Source organism: Microcebus murinus, chromosome 10 (genome assembly GCF_040939455.1).
Source record: "Microcebus murinus isolate Inina chromosome 10, M.murinus_Inina_mat1.0, whole genome shotgun sequence".
Lineage (NCBI taxonomy): Eukaryota > Metazoa > Chordata > Mammalia > Primates > Cheirogaleidae > Microcebus > Microcebus murinus.
Genome location: NC_134113.1, coordinates 65,896,815 through 65,912,884, shown reverse-complemented (window position 1 = coordinate 65,912,884; position 16,070 = coordinate 65,896,815). Strand labels below are relative to the sequence as shown.

The window sequence follows — 16,070 nt, the reverse complement described above, 5'->3', positions numbered from 1 at the left end:
CGTGAGCCACCGCGCCTGGCCTAAGTTCATTTTAATTTAAAAAATTTCCCTCCCCTTTTCCCTTGCAATTTATTTATTTGTTTCTTAGATCAATCATTTGTCCTATAGAATTTACAGTGTGGATTTTGCTACTTGCACCCTTGTGATTTAACATGTTCCTCTGTAACTTAAATTTCTTATAAACTGTTAGTCAGATCCAGCAGCTTGAAGAGAGTCTAAATTCAGTTATTTTAGCTTCACAGATGGTGTTCCATGCTTCTATGGCATCACCTCAGGAGGCACAGAATATCCAGTTGTCTCTGTTACTGTAATGTTATGATTGATCAGTGGGTTCAGGTGTTGTTAGCCTGATCTATGAATTAAATACTTCACAACCAGTATTTTACTTAATGGTTTTAACACCAAGCCCGCACTGTGGTTATGTTTTTAAAAAGAAAAAGCCATGTTCCCATTGAATTTTGTGATAACTGTACCTGAATTTTAGAAAAATAATAGTTTAGTCCCCCCAGAGCTGCCTTCTATGCCTCAAACTAAGGATGACACAGCAAGAAGTACTTGTCAGTGGAACCATAAGACGTTTAAGAGCTCACAATGACTATTGTAGCAGATTCCTGACTACCTTGTGGAGAAATCTAAAGACTGAGCACAGCCAGGCATCAGATTTTGTGATGTATATTTTAAACATTGTAAGAGTTCAAAGAAGTGGGCCAGGCATGGAGGCTCACACCTGTAAACCCAGCACTTTGGGAGGCCGAGGCTGGAGGACTGCTTGAGGCCAGGGGTTCAAGACCAGCTTGAGCAAGAGCAAGACCCCTGTCTCTACAAAAAAAAAAAAAGGAAATTAACCAGGTGTGGTGGTGCTTGCCTGTAGTCCCAGCTACTCGGGAGGTTGAGGCAGAAGGATCGCTTGAGCCCAGGTGTTGGAGGTTTCAGTGAGCTATGATGATGCCACTGTACTCTAGCCTGGGCAACAGAGGGAGACCCTGTCAATCAATACGTCAATCAATACATACATACATACACAACCACAAAACCAATGTTAGTTCTGCAGCAAGGGCTCTGAAGTAGGTGCTCCAGTAGAAGTCAGGTTTGAAAACATCAGGTGGCCCATGGATTGTTCTCACTATAGGTTCATAATTATTATTTTAGAGATATGTATTCCTATTAGAATATGAATTCCATTAACATGGAGGCTTTTGTTTATATACTGTATATCCTTTGTGCCTGGCATTAATAGGTACTCAATATATTTGTCAAATAAAATGAATTAATGAATTTATCTGGAACATATTCATTCTACATGAGTTTCATTAACTAAGAAAGAAATTAAAGTCAGATAGAATTCTTATTTTGACAATTCACTTAAAGTCTTATTAAATGGTATGTAAATTTGTTTTAAAAAACAGGAAAATACATTTTCATTTGCTTATGTACTCGTTTTTAGAGGTTAGTCAGCTCTTTCTGCTACCTTTATGGTAATATTAACTCAGTGTTATTGCTATGACTAAAACTAGTCCATGCCCTGTATCTATATAATCCTTTTCTGTTTAATTAGGGCTTTTAAATATACTGTGTGCAGCATATTAAAATAGCAACCTCTAAATCTTCATACTTTTTTGGTAGTTATGTTCAAAGTGAGATGAAACACCCATAATTTTTTATTAATCAGGCAGCAGTTAAAGAGATTTTTCTTTATAATAAAAACCAGCATTACAACTACATGAATGATCTAAATAGCTGATGTCTGTGGATACTTTAGTCCTTAATTTCCTTTACTTTTCTGTGATATTTGACACTATTTTGTCTTCTGAGAAACCCTGACCTCCATGATAAAATACTCTCCATTATAATGGAAATAATGGAATTTGAAACCTGACTCAAAGGATATGGTATAGTTTCAAAAAGTGTTGTTTGATGTATTAATCGAATAAGCAGAAAGAACTAGGAATTTATCCTTAAAATCCACACAGGTTCGTATCTTAGATTTGTTCACATTTGATATAACTGAAGGACTAAAGTTAGACTGTTGGGTGTCAATGGTATGTCTTAAAAGATCCTATTCACAAATTCAGTCGCCAGAAATCTTGTGTAGGCACAATTTCATTACATCTGAACAAAACAGAACTTTTAAAGAAAGGTAACTGCCAGATGATTGCAGTCACTTAAAAAAAAAAAAAGAAAGGTAACTATAAAATGGAAATTTAACCAAAAAATGTATATAACTCTTGAGATAAGAAAACATTATATTCCACATCAAATTAGAAATTTTTCTCTTAAATTCAGATGACATCCCTAGCATATTAGGAGATAATACAGGATTAAAATGTAAACCACCTAGTCAGGGGTCCTCAAACTTTTTAAACAGGGGCCCAGTTCACTGTCCCTCAGACTGTTGGAGGGCCAGACTATAGTTTTAAAAAAACTATGAACAAATTCCTATGCACACTGCACATATCTTATTTTGAAGTAAAAAACCAAACAGACAGAAACACCCGTGGGCCATAGTTTGAGGATGCCTGATAGAGTATTACTATCAACTGCCAATTGTATTGCTCATGTCCAAGATCGCAGGCAACAAACATAACCAGGAGAACTCTTTAAACTACTATACTATTCTAAGTGCCCCACAGTTCTCTCCCTTTAGCTCTTTCACCCACTTTTCTGCCAGGTCTCAAAAGTGAAGTAGGTCACTAATGCTTTTCTCACCGGACCACATTTTGATTCTTAAACACTTCATGTAATATCTTTCCTGGGTTTTCCTTTGGGGCAATGACCTAGCTGTACAATTATTTTCTTTTCCCCATGGTACCTACTGGTGATAATCTAACAAAAACACTTAATGAACTTCATTAGACAATCATACAGGTAATTTTAATATTTTTGTTTCATTATCTAGTTATCAGAGACACCAATGGCTTTTCAGATTTTATGACAATGGTCATAAATCTTTCAGGTATTACTGATCTGGCCTAATTCATCTTTGAAGATGATTGTCTTATGTGCCTTTTGTTGCAGATATTACAGAAGGGATTGCTCAGTGGGAACAGAGATGTAATAATAGTACCTCCTTTGTCAGTTTTCTTTATCATAGAAGGGTGCGGTATAATAAACAATAGGGGGAGACAATGTGCAGTTATGAAGAAATCTCAGCCTTCTTGTTGCCTTGATCTTATACACCAGAGCTAATTTCTGCTGTCAGGTGCCTGCCAAGAATCCTTTTGGGGCTACTTTATAAGACACAATGTCTTGAGTGCACCCATTGCTAGTCAGTCTTGTCTACCTGCCAAAAGGTAATTTTATTCTAAAATAGCTTATAAATGAAGTTTTTATATGTAAGGTTAACAATCAGGAACTCTTAACTTTGAAGCATGAAGCAAAACTGTATTCCTCAAGAATCTTCATCATGGTATGTCCTGTATACCATAACATTTTCTCCATTTCCAATTGAGGATGGCATTTATTAAAATGTCATTACCATAACTCAGCTTTCCTTTGGACCAGTAGGTACTTATTGAGAAGGGCACTCAAAATACTGCCTTATTCCTTCTTATCAGTGGCTTTTTGCAACTACAAATTGCTTAAATGCTTGACAGTAGACCTTTAACAAAAAGCTAATTGCACCAAGTAAATGTCAATAAATACTAAGATTAGAAAACTGTATTTCTGATAAGCCATATTCATCTTGTAGCAAACTGTCAACAATAAAAATGCTCACTCAGTTGGTAATTTTCAATGATGTGTAGAGACATGTAAAAGTAAAAAGGTGATTCATTTTTAAAATTGGAGACTAGAGTAGAAATATGAGACTAAAAAGTTAGCTGGTGGCACAATTTTCTCTTGCAACTTAGCAAACAAGAAAAACATATTGATGTACCTTTACATCCAGCAACTCAAAAATGTTACTACTATGTGGGCAATACATAGTTGTGGATGAAATTTAAAAACACAAGATAAAAAGACATTGAAACTTTCTGGTTTGCTGATCCATTTAAAGTTCAATAAATTACCAGGAGAATTTGTAATACTTTAGGGTGCAGATTAATAACTGTTGATTCTCCATAAAAATAACAGTGCAGACGGTTGAACAATTACTTTGGTTAGTTGAAGTGTTTTGAAAAATGAAATTACAGTACAATCAGAATTTTTAGTTTCTCCATAAATCAAGATTTAACTAAGCAATCCAGAAGTTTTCATTATTTAAGAAAACAGGCACTTAATAAAATCTTGAGTTTACTGTGCAGTTTGCTATCAAGAAGAGCAAACTTAAATAGCCAACAATCAAGTAGTTTCTGCATTTTAAGATTCAAGTTAACTGTTCTTCACTGTCCTTCCTACAGGGGTGGCTCCATCCCGAGATCATATTAAGTAAGGTTACTTTCAAGGCTAAACCAAAACCCAATCAAGGTACACTTACTAGATCACTTTTGAATCACAAAAGCATCAAAATCCTACTGAAGGGGACAAAAGAGACTTTATTGGTTTTAAGAACTGCCTAATTTCTTTCAACTGAACATCCAAAACCACATAAAATTGTTTGATTACATTATACCCCAAGCTAATTATTCCACGTGAATCAAATACAGGCCAGTTTTTAAAGAAAAGTACTAAAAGTGACCACCTATTTCTCTCAGTGAAAATAAAATTAAAAAATACAATTAGTATCTTCTTTTCCACATAGACTCCAGGGTATTTAGAACACTAAGTAATTTCCTTAGTTATCTAAACCACATCTTCTCTATGAAAACTGTATTTTCCTGTCAGGAGTATAAGTGGTCCCTCATGAATCAAAATCGGCGTTTTTAGATTTTAAATTCATCGTATCTAGAAACCGTAGTTTCAACGCCTAAATCTTCCCCCCCCAATACAAAAACGAATGATATAAGCACCTCATAAGAATCAAAGGCCAAAAAGACCCCAAACCAACCCACCACACCAGCAGAATTTATTTGAGCACCCAAGTTAAACTAAAAAGAAAGAAACAAAACCAAAATCACTCAACAACATACTTTTTATTTTTTTACCTCTTAACATTTAAAAATCTGCAGAGTGCAATTAACTACAGATTCAATCTTCTCATTTAAGGAGTCGCAAAGTTTAAATAGAAACTTTACATTGTTTTAGGTTTACATTTTTAAAAGACACGCTTACATTTTATTGCCAGAGCGTATCAAAAAATCAGCTATAAAATATTAAAGCACAAACTTTAATTACTGGGATTACTATCGTGCCCCTAGAATGCTATTTCTGCCCGACAGGATACTTCATTCCACTCCAACCCACAGCTAAAGACTGAAGTAAAACAGGTACAAACTACATTTGCATTAACTACCGAATGAAGCGTTAACATTATTTAGGGTGAAGTTATGTCAGTATCTTACACAGTTCCACTCCTTCCTTCAAGAGAGTGAATCCAATGGTTCAGCTCTTCCCAAGCGTTAAAATGTATCACGGTCCTCCCCTCTCCCCGCAATTCCTTCTTCTAGGAAAACGTGAAACTAACGGTTTCCGTGGCGGCCGGGCCGACCGGGCACCGGGGCTCCGCGGGCTGTCCCCGGGCCCCCGCGCCCCGGAAAACAAAGGGGATTCCCAGCCATTGTCCTCCGCGGCGCTGAGCATCACCAGCACTAGCAAGGCAGTAGCTTGCGCAGTTATCTCCACAGCGGGCAATGTCACAACCCGACCAACAGCACAAACTACTACCTCAGCCAGGGCCATGGTGTCGGGGAGGCACGGGACCACGCGGAGGGCAGCGAAGCGGCGCCGGCGCTCCTCCGTCCTTCCTCCGCCGCCGACGTCGGCCCGCGCCCCTTCTCTTCCTTCCCTTGCCCGCCGCGCCCGGAGACCCCGCCCAGCGCCGCGCGGCTCGGCAGCTCCCGGCGCGCCCCGAGAGCTCCGGGAGCAGAGGCGGCGCCGGGGAGGCCGGGGCCGGCGTCCTCTACGTCAGCGACCGCTCTGAAGAGAAAGGGAGTGGAGGGGTCCCGCGGAGACAGCCGCTCCCTCCACTGCCCCGAGGGGAGTTCGTCCCCTGGGCCGCTTAAAGGCAGCAAGGGGCGGCCAAAGCGCAATGAGACGCCAACTGAAGCTGGACGGTCCCCGGGAGGCAGCGAGCAGCGCTCCTGCGCTCTGCCCGCCAGGAGCTCCGGCCACGTCTCGGGGCTGCGCTGCCCGCGCCCCTCCTCGCCCGCAGCCCGGGTGGGGGCTGGGCGGCGGCCGGGCCAGGCCCCCGCCCCGCTGCCGCACCCGCCGCCCAGCCCGCTCTCCGCGCCGGCGAACGCCGGGGCGCATTCCGCAGGGGCGGCCACCAGCTCCGGCACCGGGAGGAAGAAACCGAGGCAGAGCTGGGAAGTCCCCAGGCCACCCGTTCCCCAGCATCCTTCAGGGAAATCCCGTACAGCTCTGCAGGAGGCGAACAGAATAAACAAAAACCCTGTAAAATTGAAACCGGCCGGGCGGCGGGCTAGGTGGCGACGGCGGCGACTCGGCGCGCGCGGACACACGACCCATCTCGCGCTCCGCTGCTCCAATGCGTCCGGGCGAACCATAGAGATCACTTAAGGAGGCTCGCGCGCTACTCCCCACCACGTGACCGCCCCGCCAGGCCGCCCCCCGCGCCGCCATCTTACATCCGGGACATAGGAGGCGTACCCTCTCCCCGCCTAGGCGAGCTCCGACGTGCCACTAGAAATCAGCCCTGAAAGGGGGGACCCCGATTCCACGTCACTGAAGTGCTGAGGCCGCGGGCCATGCCCTTAGTCCGCTCAGCGGGGTAACGTGGAGCCCCAAGCTTTCCCCGCTCTTTGCCTGCAAAAAAAATGGCGACGCCTACTGTCGCCTAAGTGGACACGTTGTACTCTGGCCGGAGTTTAAAGTTTCCGGCACCTCCTTTCCTCTCCGGCAAGGACACCAACCATAAGCGCCCCACCCCCGCAGCGTGGCCACTGTGCTACATTCCTCAGAAAACAGGCGGGAAAGCTGCTACACAGCTCGCTTTAATGCGCATGCTCCTGGGACTCTTGGATTTTTTTTTTTTTTTTTTAGGCCAAGTTTGGGAGAATGCCGACTACCATGGGTCCTCATCTGCTCTAGGCCCAAACAACTTACCTTTTTTTTTGTCTCTAATTTAGAGATTTTTGTAGGAAGTTAAAGGAAAAGTTAGGGCTTGCCAGTTAAAATACAGGATGCTCAGTTAAATCGGAATTTCAGATAACCAAATAAGTTTTTGGCATGTGTGGGTCCCATCTACTAAAATAGTTGGTTTATCTGAAATTCCAATTTAACTGAGCATCCTCTATTTTTATTTATTAAATGCGGCAATCCTATTGGTCTTCGCGCTTCTGAAAATCCAGATTACACGTAACAGAAGTAAGGAATAGAGGGAAATGAGAAGCATGCAGCTACAACTTGGGACTGTCTTTGCCCAGATTTTCGCCTGTTCATGGAGGATAGAGGGCCAAAGTCCAGAGCAAAAATTGGCAACAACGCATACGGAACTTCCAATTGGCAACAACGCATACGGAACCTCCATGTATTATTCCTTTATGGAAAAATAAGTTTTTTTCCCTCTTAAACCATAACTATAATTTTGGACAACAGTTTCTCTTGGTCAAGAGTCTCATTGCAAATTAAAATTAACACTTTTTACTTCTATTTTATATGGTACAGGTGAAACAATCTCTTGAAGTTCAAGTTTTCAAATTAAAAAGCGACTTGCCTGACATGTTTTGTAACATTTTTATGTGCATATTCAGAAAATAAAATATAGCTGGATATGCCCATTAACTGACAGATCAATGTTCTGCTAATTTTAAGCATTTTAAAGCAACTGATGAAGGTACTTTGCCTGGGATATCCAATCTGAACTATTTTCAATTAAGAATATTTATTTATTTATATATGCATGACACACTTGCAATTAAATGACTTACTCTGACAAAGCATAAATTGTCCATCACAATGATTCTTATCAGAGAGTCTGCAAAACTTCACATCACCCTGTCCTGATAAGCAAAGGTTGGGCTGCCATGGCATCACACCCCACTGCTCATTCACTGCACAGTGGATCACATTATTCTGCACCATGGCAAATGTCTTTTGTCATAATGGCATTGATTTTTAAATAGCCATCAAAGAGTTGTTTGGTCTAGGTACACAGATTTGTTAGGGAAATAAAATTTCCAACTAACAATCATAATACCACTTTAATTGTTGTATCACTTAGATTCCTCTCCACATTTAACTTGTTTTTGACAGTGCTGACATCAATATACTCATCATCCACATACAGTGTGCTGTTAACCATCAACTATTTATTCTTCTCCACTCTTAATATCCAGAATCTAAGTATCCTTTCCAAATATCACCACCTTCAGCTAATCAATGCTTTATCATCACTTCACAGAAGGAAAATTGCAACAGCTTCCTACGTTAGCTTTCCCTACTCTATTTCTTACACTCTATTCTGCTTATAACTGCAAGTTTACCTGTCTTAGTTTCATAACTTAAAATAATCTTAAAAATAATCCCTCCAAACCCTGCCATCTCAAATCTAAACTACTCTCCTTGGCTTCCAAGGAATTTCAGGATTGGGCCTCAAGCCCTCACAGTCAACCTTGTTTCACAACACACACCAAAAACACACACCAAAATGTACCCTCCATCAGTTTCCTCATACTTGCCTTGCTCACATTGACTTTGCCTGAAATACCCTCCTATATTAGACTCATTTGAAATCTACCTAGCCATCAAGGCCCATTTAAAGTCCCATCTCCACCACTGAGGTTTTCTTTTCTTTATTGAACTTACTTCAGAATACTAACAGCAATAGTAACCTGAACCACAGAAGACTAGGCTAAGGCTTCCTATTTTATGATCCCATATTAATTTGTACTTGTCTTTTATTGTACTTTGCACACTTGTTAATGGTCTGTATTCCCTGTAAAACTGCAAACTTCACGAGGGCAGAGACTAACCAAATGCCTAACACAGAATAGGAGCTAAAAAGTTGTTAATGACTCCTCAGTACTTACATAGTTTTGTAGTCAGTATTTGATATATGTGGTTTCCTTGACTAGCTATAATAAAGATCTGAGAGCCCCTAAGGACTTCTGTCACATATAGCAAGGACACAGTTATGAGCACAGAGTAGATTCTTCATTCTCAGCGTCTGTTGTCCAGTAAAAGGCAAAAATTGGTCCTTATTGTAGAAAGGTATGGGTTTTTTGCCCATTTCTTGAATGATGTGTATCAAATGTATTTTATTTCCCTGACTATCCATTGCAGATCATAGGTCAGGCACAGAGCTTTACAACACTCCTTTTTAAATTCTAATTAACTACTCTATGTGTTAAATACCACTATTAACTCCATTTCAGAGAGCAGAAAACCAAAACAGATTAATTAACTTGCCCAAGTCCACACATTTAGTAAATAACATTGTGATTTAAATTTAAGAAATCTGGCCCCTGACTTTGGGCTCTTAACCATTATGCTGTTGCTTATATCCTCCTAAACAACAAATCAGATGTTTTAAACAGTTAAAATGTTTTAAACTCGGATCAATAATAAAAACCCAGTGAAGCGTCATTACACAAATTTCTTCCACAGTATTTTAAAAGTTCTGTTCAAGTATATTTGTCCCAATGCCTATTCAAAGAAGTAGCAATTGCCTCAAAAGTTATTTTTCAATTTATTTTAGTAAGGCCTGTCTTTTAATGGAGTGGGAATCATATCTGCGAAACAGGAAAGTAGCATAATGTAGAGGAAAGAATTGATTTTGAAAAAGACAGACGTGGTGATATACCTAGACTTTAGGTGTGTGACTCTAGGCAAGTCATTTCAATCCTTAATCCCTGACTTCCCTCTTCTATAAAATGAACATAATAATAACTTCCTTGCAAGGCAACTTTGAGGATTAAAAGAATATAGGTAAAGCCCTGGCCTACATGTGTTAGGTACTCCAGAAATGGTGATTAAAATTATAATAGGAATTAGAAAAATTATATCTGACTATAGTACATACTAATGTAGGAATTTTTCTATTTCAAATATTCATTACATAACTCAAAAGGAATTTTAAAACAAATGATTTTTCTTTGAGAGGTGGAGAGATAGTCTGACACTGATATAAACTGGCAGTCTCAAAACAGCCTCACCAAAAAAAAAAACCTCATAAAATAAAGATTAAAAGGGTCTAATCTACACCAAGATTATTTTTTAGTTGACCTAGAATTTTTACTAAAAGTTCCAAATCTTTTCTACTTGAGTAATATTTCATATCTGTTTTTTTCATTTTATAATGTTTTTTTAACAAAGCTCTCAAAAACATTTCCCCTTTATTATATTACATATTTTTTCCCAAATTGACCACACATGTTAGCCATCCTAAACATATTTGAATCACTGCTCATAGTCTTTCAACAGAGTCAATGATGTGAAGTGTCAATAACGTTTTGAACCTAATGGGGATGAGAAAGCAAACAACAAAGTATATTAAAGAAAAAATAAATCATTGACCAGATCTGGAGGTAAATTATCAAAGAGGTTATGATTTTAAGCTACAATGAAAAAACCAGTACTGCTGGAACATAATTAAAAACCTAGAATCATGCTTAATAGTAACTGTAAAGCAAATTAAGGATCTATATGAGGCAGTTATAACTACTATTTAGCTTTTGTGAAAAATCTATCCTTGACTACAAGGAAAATTTGGGTTTGAGGCCAACAGACATTCATGATTATAATATATAACTGATACATCTCAACAACATAAAAATTGTAAGAAGAAAGTGTAACAACAGTGGTTTTACTTTTAAGAACTGTGTTGGGAACTAAAAAAGAATCTTACAAAATTAGATAAATATATCCAGTCTGACATAAACACCATATGGTAACTGCCTTAAGAGACAGGAGTTGTATGTTATGTGTTAAAATTATGACACAGAGGTAGTAAAAGTTGGAAAGCAAACGGAATTTGCACAGTTGGGTCTGAAGCCTAATATTTTATTTTTCTATATAAAATAAGATTGCAATATTATAGCTTCAGAATTTTTCTCCTGTCTAGTAAAACTTCATACAAGGAAGCAGTTATTATTATATTGCCATAATTTCCAAATAATGGAATGTTTTAGCAGATCTTCCCTGGCTGCACCATTTATTGAATTTTAGTTTAAAATAAAACTTAATGTTAACTACATTTGCAGCAATTGAAAATGGCCTTGAAACTCAATAATTTTCTTTTTCTTACCAGAGGGACTAGAATCAATCCCATAGTATAATTAGGAATGTTTCAATTGACCTCTGAGTCACCATAAGCACCAAGCACATGGATACCATATACACCCTAGAAAGACTCAGAGATGAGAATTGTAACATTCTAGGTACTGCTTTGCAATAAACAAATAGAAATAGCTGAAATAGGTTGGGGCGAGGTGGCTCACACCTGTAATCCTAGCTCTCTGGGAGGCCGAGGCAGGTGGATTGCTCAAGGTCAGGAGTTCGAAACCAGCCTGAGCAAGAGTGAGACCCCCCATCTCTACTATAAATAGAAAGAAATTAATTGGCCAACTAATATATATAGAAACAATTAGCCGGACATGGCGGTGCATGCCTGTAGTCCCAGCTACTCAGGAGGCTGAGGCAGTAGGATTGCTTGAGCCCAGGAGTTTGAGGTTGCTGTGAACTAGGCTGACGCCACGGCACTCTAGCCCGGGGGACAACAAAGTGAGACTCTGTCTCAAAAAAAAAAAAAAAAAGAAGAAATAGCTGAAATACATGGGCAATATGCTGCTTCAAATCCTACTTGAAAGTAGGCAGTGTCAATTATTATAAATCAATAAATATTTAGATAGCATAAATCTAAAATAGTTTAAAGCATGTGCCTTCCAAAACAAAGTACGTCCCGAAAGCCCACAAAACAAACAAAAAACCTGATGTAAATAGATTTTAAATACTTCCCTTTGAGAATAGTATAATCTTTCTATCCACATAAAAGACATGATTATTCCAAGTTTAGCTGCTGAATCTATCATATTTATAGCAATCCCATTTTGTGAGCATCTTGGCTGCAGAATCCTGTGTATTCAGAAAGACAGTAGGAGCTATAGTCACAAATTACTTTAACTTGTTTAGCTATTTCAAAATGGCAGAGGAACTTCACCTTTGCAAAAAGGCAACCATGGCCTAACTGGAAAGTATTTCCAGAATCTCATTAATAGAAAGGTAGTGAGCAGTGTTTCTACTACTAACAGCTCTGCTTCTTATAAGAAATAGGTGAAATTAGAGAAAGAGCTGAAAGAGAAGCAGCAAAGAATGAAAGAGGAATGAAAGGAGAAAAATCAGGGGAAAGTATAATATAAAGAAGAGGGTAAGGTAAACATAAAATAAAAAAACTCACACATGTAAAAGAGGGGAGGCGAGGGGAAGAAAGTGATGCTCAACAATAGGAAAAAAACCAGTTAAAGATCTCTCTTAGGATACAGTAACAAGTTTATCAAATAACTTGAATAATTTTACCTCTAAGAATGTCATTATGAAATATACTCCAAACTCAAACTATGCATTTTTTTTCTCTAAAGAATTAGTAACTGATCATTTCCTTTTTAGAAATAAGGAACCAGCTTTGAAAAGTTAACATGCCTTAAATAAGAGGCAGTCTCAGCTTATCACTGCCTCACAATCAGAGATTACCAGAGTATTCATGTTCACAAAAGAACTCACCACAGGTTCTTTTAAAAAGCCAACACTGTGAGTGAATTCAAAATTGGATTTATAATTTATTTTTATCTAACTCCTCTGAAATGGTTTGTATATAAAACAAAATACAAAGACATTATCTTTCTTTCTGAATCTATAAAAACTTTTCATTCAAAATGAAAGCACTACTCTACTTTTCAGAAATACAAAAATTTTAATTCAAATGATCATGAAGCATTAAAAACTTTTCCCACTGTTTATAAACTGGTAGCACACCATGTGGTGCAAACCGTTCTTTTCATGAATAATTAAAAAATGGAAAAATCACTCTAATAATGTAGATAAATACAACCCAGCAATACTAAGATCAGTGTGTCTGCCAAAATGCTAAACCCAAGTGGAAATCTAAGGAATATACTAGGCTGCTGGCAATGCTTTCATAAAGACCATTTTTTTCTAGATCTGTAGTTTTTTACAAAAAACTGTAATCCACAATATTTTGGGCCTGGACATTTATACATTCCAGGGGCTTCTAAACCTCCAGTTAATTTCTGTGTCAATAGGTAGGGGGCTCCTGAAAGTGTTCTGCCCTGGCTAGACAGACTTTACCTACAGCAGTCTCTTTAGGACTTGGTTGCCCATCTGAATTATTCTACATCTAGGGAGAGTAGTCATTATATAATAACTATACTGCCCTTCATTGACACAAATGTAATAATGACCACCCCATTCGCAGGGAATATACTTTTAAGTTTTCTAACACTGTTTATTATTTATGCTAATTCATCCTCAGTTTCCTAACTGATCTTTTGTCCAATGGTTACTTGGGACTAACAGTACAAAATTGTGACAATAAACAAAATACTCAAAATTATACTGAGAAAGGACAAATAACTTAGCTATTATTGGCCTGCAACAGAATTAAGTTAATGGTATTCTCCAGAAAGAAATATACTGAATTGTTCATCTCTTCCTTCTATGCTACATGCAATTTAAGGACTGTAGCAAGAGTTGAATCAATAATCGTATAAAGAAAAAACAAGAAACAACACAGATGTTAGCTGTCAATCTAATAAAATTAAAAATGAAAGCAAGTGAAAAGTGGTTCTCTCTAAGTCAGATTTTTATGCATTTTGTTTATTTTGGCACCTACAGGCTCCTAATAAATGTTACTCACAATTGTATACAATAAAACTAATAAAACTTTAACACTAGTTATAAAGAAATACTAAATAAGACATTACAAAATGACCTTTTTTGGCAGTAGTAGCATTATAGGAAATTAAGAAGTAATCTATGTAAGTTAACAACCTGTTCCTTTATCATGGACAAAACAGTCAGAAAATGACTTTATCAATCATCCAATTGTTGGCATATGCCTGTTTTCCAGCAATCTATATAAGACAGGCACTGTCAAGTGACAAATGATGATGTGAAGCTTAAAATCATTGTATCTCTAATATGTATCACAAAGAACATTTTTTTACTATTGTTTCAAGGGATAGTTATAGAACTCAACTGTGCTATAAAATGATCTTAGCTTTGAGAGCTTCCTCTTTGAATCTCTTGGCATCTAATAATTTCACATAGCCCAGTTCTTCTAGTCACTGAAGAACCCAATTCATACTAACAAGACAAGGGCAATGTGTTAATCTCTCCATGAAACCTACAGGAATGCTTGACTCAAGGGAATGAATTGATGCTAGTGACTCCTGGAGGGTGGCAGAAGATATTCTGGGAGGAAAAGGCTGTCAAATTATTCTATCAAGGGGGCAGCCCACTTGCTTGACACTAAAATTGGCACTGATTATCATATTACATTGTATTAACACGTTCACCACATTTATATATTTTGAACTACACAGCATGGCCCTGGTATTGAAAGCTAATATAGTATTAGCTCAAACTATTCAGTTTATATACATGTATGTTGCATAACCTTAACTAACATGTAACGTTCATTGGAGATTATTCTAATTGTAATTAATCTGTTATTTCTCAAGAATAGACATTTTTACTTCATATAAATTCATGGCAATATTTTAAACATGTTACTGAAATATTTTTAACATGTTACTGAAATATATTACCCTTGTTATTATATTTCAATAATCAGTGATTTGTGGATTTTTCTAATCCCCAATTTAACATTTCCAAACATTGAAAATAAACTAAATACACAGCTCGAATGTTTTTTTTTTTTTTTTACAACTTTCTTTAAGGAAAATTCTGAAAGCAGAATCTATAAAATGCCATATTTTACCTTAATTCTAGGTCAAATAATAAAATAGAAATTCATTAATTCATGTAAATAAAAATGATATCCCCTCAAAAAAAGACCTTACCACATTTTTACAGATAATAGTGCAAATTAAATAATTACACAATTACAATAGCCTCAAAGTTGTATCTCATATCATTACTCAATTCTATTATCTTCTTGCAGTTTTATGATTATTCTGGTGAGGCTGAAATTTATGAATTCTATTAAAATCAAAGGCCTTCCAGTACACTAAAATAATACTGAGACCATTATGATTTCTTATGAATAATCATTGTTTTAAACATCTTTATCTTCACATAAATTATGAAAATTTAACTCAGAAGAAAAATATTATAATACCATAATCCATTAAATAAAAAATACAGTGTGCTAGGTCAAAGTCAGTATTTTAAGAAACAATTGGGGTAATGTACTCAAGAGCACTTTTCTTGTTCACTAGGATAGGAAAGTAAAACAAAATTAGTATTTTACTCCATGACAGCAAGTTTACTGCACTTCTAAATGCTTGACTATCTCCAAAAATACACTTCTCATTGTTTTATAATACACACACATTTTATACTTGTGAGTTAGCGTAGTAATTTTTCTTCTTGAGAAGACATTACAAAATGAATCACTGAAATGAACAAAACTCACAGGCAAAATTTTAGGAAATCTGAAATCATCTTGCCTGGGTCATAATTCAAAGACAGTGACAAATGTCAGGAAAGAAAAATCAGTAGAAATATAAAATATGAAAAGTCTTTAAAATCCAGACAGCAAATATAAAAACAGACCTAAGTGAAAGCTTGGAGAGATATTTAAAGAAATGAGGTATGATGGAGTCTTAGTGCTACAATATATCTCAATGTATTAAGTTAATACCTATATTTCAAAGTTGCAAAATCAACAAATCATAAATTATTTGCTGCTATGTTTACATGATCTTTCTAGTCAGATATTTAATTGTCACTAATACATTTAAAATAAGCATGAAGCTAAATGCATGATCATATGGTGAGCTTATCTGCCGCATAAGGCAAATTATAAAAATGTAAGCAAACAATTTTGTATTAGTAATAAATACAGCTTCAAGCATTTAACATTATCCATATTT

The 16,070-nt window shown here is 37.2% G+C and overlaps 1 protein-coding gene across 1 annotated transcript; it reads right to left on the bottom strand.

Moving 5' to 3' along the window:
- Window positions 1-4,990: 4,990 nt before the first annotated feature.
- LOC142873399 (uncharacterized) lies at window positions 4,991-15,757 on the bottom strand. The gene has a single exon (XM_076007457.1). The coding sequence runs from the start codon at window positions 6,540-6,542 to the stop codon at window positions 5,697-5,699; it is 846 nt and encodes a 281-aa protein (XP_075863572.1). The 5' UTR covers window positions 6,543-15,757; the 3' UTR covers window positions 4,991-5,696.
- Between the last annotated feature and the right edge of the window lie 313 nt (window positions 15,758-16,070).